Below are 7261 nucleotides of genomic sequence, written 5' to 3' on the forward strand. Positions count from 1 at the left end.
TTTGTATTTATTAGTACGGAGTCAGCTGTGGTGAAATGTGATTGTAGAACTTCCTTTTTCCATTCAGAAAAAAATAATCTTAGCTGCAGGAGTCCTGGATGTTTATATTCGAATTTGGGTTCTCAACTTGCAGCGGGTTTCATTTTTTTGGTTCCTCACCAAAACTAATAGCAAATGAATAACAATAACAATAACGTCTTAAAGAACGCGCCTGTATTTTTATTTCCCTGTAAAATTCTGAATTTGTTCACTGCCAGCAGCCAAGCGGCGGGAGAGGGAGTACAGAAAGCAAGAGTTAAAAGACGGCAAATAATTACAGACATTTTTCACGCGGTCATGTTGCAGATAATAACACTGGAGCATTCACCTCCTTTTTCATCCTTTTAGACCCAGTTTTCCCCAAAGTACATTTTGCATACGAGCCACCACAGCTCGTGGGGGGTACCACGGGCTTCGTACCCTTTGCGTTGCGAATTATTTCGGCATTTTGGCCACTTTACACGCTTGGGCGCAGCACACCCCAAGCAGCCCAGAAATCGCCCTTCCCATCAAATCGCAATACCAAATCGCACTTTCCAGGAACGAAGCCCTGCTGTACCTCTCGCGGCTGAACCCAAACGCTCCCTGAGCTCCATCCCGGCGTGATCAAAATAGTGGAGCTCCCACGCCGTTAGCAGTGAGCCCCAGCTCCGAGAGGAAGGAGGACCCCGGGATTTTTAGGCTGGGGGCATCGGTGCGCACAGCTCCAGCAGCAGCCCACCGCGGAGCCCCGGCGCAGGATTGCGCGGCCGTTTGCGATCTCCGCTGAACGGGAAGTTCAGGATCGCCTTTTCCTGCCGGTGCTACCAGCGCGCAGAGGTATTTTGGCAAGGCGGGCAGAAAAAATGATTCAGAGTTTGGGGGAAGCGGTCCAAAAAATCAGAGTGATGCGATTCAAGTGGACAGAGGCGAACCTGTGTGTAAAGGCTGGAGAGGCACGCACGCACACACATGTGCCCTGTAAATACACCCGCGTATGTACACAGAGCCAAGACAGACGCGCAGTGTGTATAGAGGCAGACACAAACACTTATATTGGACTGCAGCGTAGACATCTGCTGCTGACCCAGCCGAGACGTCTCCTGCGAAGATCCAGCTAGGGTAGGTCTGGCTAAAATCCGCTCTCTAACTACTCCGAGTGCCTGCAGCCCAGTTCGGACTTTCGAAAAAGTTTTTTTTTTTCTTTTTTGAACAGCAAAAATAATCAAAGTTATTAGTTAAAAAAGAAAGAAAAAAAAAAAAAAAAAGACAACAAGACCCAGACGCGTGACTTTTTCTGCCCTTTTCTGCATCAGCCTTTCCGCTCTCCCGGGCACCCCGGTGGCGGGGCTGCCCCCCGGGCGGGCGGCAGGCAGCGGGCCCGGAGGAGCGGCCGGGAGGCGGACACAAAAGGCGGCGGCGGCGGCGGAGGGCCCGGAGAGGTCGCTGTTGCCCGTTCCGCCGCCGCGGAAGAGCGGCCCCGGGCTCGCCACAATCGTGATCGTAACCGAGGCCTTGTGGGCCGCGGGGCAGCCGCCGCCCCCGGGCGCCCAGCCCGCGGAGAGCCCCGGGGGAGCGGCCCCGACGGCGGAGCAGGGTTTCGGAGCCTTTCCGCCAGGGTTCCCGAGGGAACCAGCGGCCAGCCCGGGGGGGGCTGCGTGGGGGAGAGCCGCCGGAGGGGGCCGGCAGCCCCTGGCACGCGTGGGCCTTGCCGGCGTTGGTGCGCGGAGCGGTGCGGAGCGGAGCGGAGCAGGCAGAGCCGGGCTCTCCCCTCCCCCGGGCGGCCGAGAGCTTTCTGCTGGCTGAGTTTTGATAAATCCGGACAGCAAAAGAAAAGCAGCCCCCCCTCCTGTCCCCCTCCCGAGCTCGACCCGGGCCGAGCAGAACGCAAAAACGCACCTGACCTTGAATGCAGCCTACGAGACATATTAAAATCCCGCAAGCAGGCAGGGACTCGATTAGGAACTAGCTAACCTTGAAGAACTTGTCAAGCTTCCCCCCTCGGCTGCCGTGTTTATCTGAGGAATCAAAGGAGCCTCCGTTGCAGATGGGGAACAATGGCATTGGGACTTGACGCCTACAGATAACTTCAGCGTTAAGATTTCTTCGGGCACAAAGGACCCTCGCACCAAGCATACCTGGTGATGATATCAACTGAAGTAATTAAGGCAGTTTCGTGCTGTAGAGAGAAAGGTGGAGCCCCAACAACATGAAACTACCTAAACCACAGAGCAGTTCTCAGGCGCTAATTATTACTTTCCCCATAGCCGTGGTCTTTAACGCAAGGATCCCGCTACGAAAATAAAACCAGAGACGTGACTACAGCATCCCTCTCACCCGCCCGCCCGCCCGCACACCCCGCCGGCGCCCCCTCCGCGCCCCCCGGCCAGACTCGGGTGGGTTAATGAAAACGAGAGAGAAATATCATCATAACCTCCCCTCCGGGCAGCTCTCTCCTCTCCATGCAGATGCAAACGGGAAGAAAAGGCCGTGCACGACAATGTTACATCATAAAAAGCTAACGGCTCCCACTAAGCCCGGGTTCAAAGTCTACCCCCCCCCCCCTCCTCCCAGCATACACATACCCGAGAAGAAAGCATTAGCTGTCGCTCTTCTCCCAGCCCTCGTTTTGCCTTTCCTTTGTGCAAGACTCTGCTAGCTAAGCATGCAGCAAAAGAAGGGAGGATGCAAAAAGCAGCCCGGGTGGAGTAAGCTCTCCCGCATGCAGCCAGGTAGGGAACAGCCTTGTCTAAGGGGGGGTGGAAGCGGCCCGGTGGCACGAAGGCGACTCTCATGTCCCCCGTCCCCCCTCCTCCTCCCCATGCGCTCACCTTTACGGTTTCTTCTGAGCCCTGAGATAAATCTAGGTTTTGTCACCGTCCTCTGGAGCTAAAAGATCTCCGCACACTCGTAGGTGCTTGATTAAAAAAAAAAAAAATCCGTTCCCGACCCTCAAGAAATAGTAATTTGCTTCCTCAGTCTATGCAGCTCCTCAGTCAACTGAAACCACTCGTTCAAGACAGCAACAATCCAGATATACTAGCAAGTCATAAAACTGAACAAAAGCCGACAAACCTTAGAGCACCATCGCTATATGGCCCAGACAAATTACGACCGTCTAGGTAATATTTAAATAGATTCCTAAAGTAATTGCAGGGGGTTTAGGCAACTATTCCTGTTGTAAAAGTTCTTGAAGACATAAAGTAGAACCTGAGGATAAACAGTCACAAAAAGAGGTAAAATTAAAGGGATTCATTCCACTTTTTTTATTCTTCTATGAGAACATAAACATCGTCTTTTTCACGCACAGCAGCATTACAATATTAATTTATTCCGATTTAAGGTAAGAACTAGATATAGCTAGAACTAACATTTATAATAACGATAGAATGCATTTGCTTAAAACAGTATCGGCATTTTAATAATAATAGACATTTATACATATCTGTATTTATAGTTTTTCCCCTTCTTTCTTTTTTTTTTAATCTTTTTTTTATTATTTTTTTTCACCTATATGCTTGACCCTTTGATGCATGTAACTTCACAGTATAAAGGAAGACGAACATATTCTCCCTCGCTATCTTAGACTCTGGCTCAGAAAGTCCTTCTGATGTTCAGGATATACACTTTACAGTGAAATTAGTGAGGAAAAAGTGACTATTTTTTTCTCAAGGGGCAATTGTTCTGTGCTTGTCCTGTGTTACCAACGGTAACGTTATTTATAGACAAAAAGAAATCACTAATTCCACATATTTAAGCAAAACTACATTAAGTAAATATCTACAACCAGAAAGAGAGAGAGAAATTCAGAGGTAAGTGTCATAACTTAGTCCATGAGCAACACGAACTCTTTTATACCTTTAAAGAGAAGAGATTTCATTTTCCTGGCCAATTTTAAAGCTGTAATGTTGACTTTCAAGGTAAAGGGGGGAAAAAATCGCTCTTAACGCCAGTTCCCATGAAGCCCTTTTAAAGGATGCCTGCATTTCATTATTGTAAGTCCTGCTTTTCGAAGGAAAAAGGGGGGAGGGGGGAGAAAAGGAAAGGAAAACAGAGGGGGGGAAAGCTGAGCTCCCAATATATAGAAATATGGCAAGGCTTAAATTATTCATTCTGAAGCTACATACAGTCCAAGTTACACCGCCTATAATTTAAAAGAATGCGCCTTTAACCGAGCTCGTTTACTTTTCGGAGAGATATGAAGGGGAAAGATATTTGCAGCTCCTGAAATCATATTTCTGGGTTTCAAAGCTTGAAAGAAGAATTCGGGCCCGGGGAAGCCTGCAGGAACCAGGGAGGTTCACACATGGCATTTTGTGCATTAGCATGGCTTTCTTTCGCCCCCCCGCCACCCCAAAGTAGCTATTAAGAGGTTAAGGACATATTGAGAACGTCTAAAATCGTTAATCCATACAGGTGCAGATGACTACAGCCTAGGAAAATGATACTGGCTCTTTAAACCATAAAGATGTGTTTATAGGTTCATCAAGAGAAATTAAAGTTGGCTGTGAGCTCCCGAATCCTATTCTCTCTGTTCATTTTCTTCAGTTTCATTCTGCGGTTCTGAAACCAGATTTTAACTTGTCTGTCTGTGAGGTGGACTGTGCGGCTGATCTCTAGGCGACGCTCACGAGTCAGGTACATATTGAACAGAAACTCCTTTTCCAGCTCGAGAGTTTGATGCTTGGTATAGGGGCACCGTTTCTTTCGGCCACTTTTTGCGGTTAGCCAGTTTGCTGCATTTTCTCCTTTTGAATTGCCTAGTTTTGAGAAAGTAAAAGAGGGACGTTACCAGCGGGTAGGAGGCAACGAGCTGGGGAGCGAGAGGGGGAAAAGTGTGCGTGTGTGTGTGCGGCTGTGCGCACAGGGGCTCGCTCCTGCAGCTGCGGCCTCAGGGCATAGCTGAGATGTGGGGAGCCCCGGGTGGGACCTCGCTTCCGAGAGCTTCAAAGCGGTTTCCTAAAGGCCCTGGAGCTGGCCGGGAACAGCCTTGCCTCTGCTGGGATGCTCGGCGGGGAGCGTGGCCCGCTGGGCAGCTCGTCTCCAAACCCCCAAAATAGGCTTTTACCCGCTCCGACCCCATTGCTGCTGGAAGGCGACTTAGTGGATGTCCTGGGGTCTTTTTTTCACCCTCCCGAGACACCTGTTTCCCCTCAAAAAAACAAACAAACAAAAAAAAACCCTGCAGATCTGAACTTTGTAAATGTGCTCTGGAGGCTGAAAACAAGGTGAGCTGCAGAGCAGGAGCCTCCCTGCGTCCTGCCCCTGCCGTCCCAGGAAGCTTCGCCATGGCCCTCTCTTCTCCAAAGATTTGGGAGAAAAATACAATAAAAATAAAAGAGAAAAAAAAAATAATCACCCGTTGCAGGGTGTTTATTCCTATCGCTGGAAGCGGCTGGGAAAGAGATAAAACCGATCCCTCGGTGGCTCGGAGTGTTTCGTTGTTGTGGGGGCGACTCTCTAGGAGTTTTTTTTTTTTTTTTTCCTTGCTTTTTGTTTTAATCCTATTATTTTCCAACGGGGCGCCTGAAGGAATAACAGGGCGTCTGAAACGCAGCCAGAGGGAAGCGCCTGAAAAGCCTGCAGCCCAGGGAAAGGGAGTTATTTTTTTGCCATGGGGACCAGAAAGGGAAATAAATAAGCAAATGAATAAATAACAAGCCTGTTATCTAGTGTAGACGCTGAAGGATATTCGCGGTGCATTCATCAGTCTAATTTGATAGCAGTTCATAGATGGCACATTTCAGCGCGGCTGTTATTCCGAAAAGCATTCTGGATCGTAAAATATAACTTACCGCGTTAATAGGTTTATTTATTGGCACTGCCTATTGCTTATTTTGGATGCTTTACAAACATCTCTGTTATCTGGTAGGCACCTTCGCATCGCAGGGGAAAGATTGATCTCGCTTTGCTATACGTTTAAGCTGCATGCAGGCTAAAGTTGCCCAGAGCGGAGGCTCTAAGGGTTTTAAACTATAGGACGGACATTAATTTTTACGGCAACCCCATGCCCGAATATTACAAAGTTCACAAGGTCAGTGTGAGCAGCGCTTCTTGGCAGCCCCGCAGGGCTGCTGGGATCCTCCTTTCGCCTTGCCACGCTCCTCGGCCGCTTTTCCTTTCTCATTACCACCGCTACCATTCCTTAAGCCTCACCGCCACCGTCACCGTTATTTGCTTACCTACGGGCTCTTTCTCGGGAGAGGCTTTGCTGCTCTCCGACGGGGCTGGGGAGAGCTCCTCGGCGGTGGAAGACGAAGCCTGGGTCTCGTCCTCCCGCTGGGAGCCGCACGCCAAGGGGCTGGGGGAGCGCTCCTCGTCCTCCTTCCTCCCCGCGTCCTGGACGGGAGGCAGAGATGGAGGCGTCTGGAAGCGGCCGGGGGGCTGCGGAGGAAAGGGGGCAGCCCCGGGCGGCCCCGCGCCGTAGCTCTTGGAGGTGCCATAAGCCTGGGAGAGGCGGAAATAGCCCGGGACGGGAACCCCGGTGCCGTTGCTTGCGGGGCTGACCTCGGCGCTCAGCCTCGGGAAGGGAGCGAGGTCGGTGGCGGCCGAGCCTTTGGGGCATTTCTCTGAGTCATAGAGGCAGTAGGAGCTCTCCTCCTTAATGTTTTGAGCGAAGGAGCACGAGGTGGCCTGCTGGCTCTCCGGCTCTTCCATGCGACAGGACCGGGGGGGGTCTAGCCACACTTCCATCCCTGACACGTAGGGGTGCGAGGTGGGGACCATGCTTTGAGAAGTACCTTCATTGCGTTTGCTCAAAACGGGGAAAAGTCCGCAGCTTTGCAGCCCGTAGGACAGATCGGACGCTTGTGGCAGGTAGATCCCACTGTTGGGATAGTAGCCGCCTCCGCCTCCGCCTCCGCCTCCTGCTCCCGCCGCTTCCCCTCTGCCCGAGCTGATCAAGGAGTCTACCAAAAAAGAGTTTGCGGCCGGGCTCTCTGAGCATGACATTGTTGTGGAATAATTTGGCGAAGGGAGCAGATAGCCCTTTCTGGCTGACATTTCTTGTGCAAAACATGCTGAATATGATTAGAGATACCCCCGCACCACGGCGGACGCTTGCAGCCAATGGAAGCCCGGGCCTCCCCAGCAACCCCTCCCCGTCTGGTTTCGTATGCACCGAGCTGCTCTCAGGTCGACCTCTGAATTTGGGATATGGATGTATATTAATGCGGGAGATGGATTTCCACCCGCACGCGCGGCGCACATGGGCGAGCGCCTGCGCCCATGCGGGAGCTGCGCG

General features: G+C 51.3%; 1 protein-coding gene across 1 annotated transcript; it reads right to left on the reverse strand.

Annotated features, from left to right (window-relative positions):
- Nucleotides 1-4503: 4503 nt before the first annotated feature.
- Nucleotides 4504-7020, reverse strand: HOXA10 (homeobox A10). Its single transcript, XM_032182299.1, has 2 exons — nt 6201-7020; nt 4504-4778 (listed from the first exon to the last, which is right to left on the reverse strand). The coding sequence occupies exons 1-2, from the start codon at nt 7018-7020 to the stop codon at nt 4504-4506; spliced, it is 1095 nt and encodes a 364-aa protein (XP_032038190.1).
- Between the last annotated feature and the right edge of the window lie 241 nt (nt 7021-7261).

The sequence above is a fragment of the Aythya fuligula genome, chromosome 2, assembly GCF_009819795.1.
Source record: "Aythya fuligula isolate bAytFul2 chromosome 2, bAytFul2.pri, whole genome shotgun sequence".
NCBI classification, from domain to species: Eukaryota; Metazoa; Chordata; class Aves; order Anseriformes; family Anatidae; genus Aythya; species Aythya fuligula.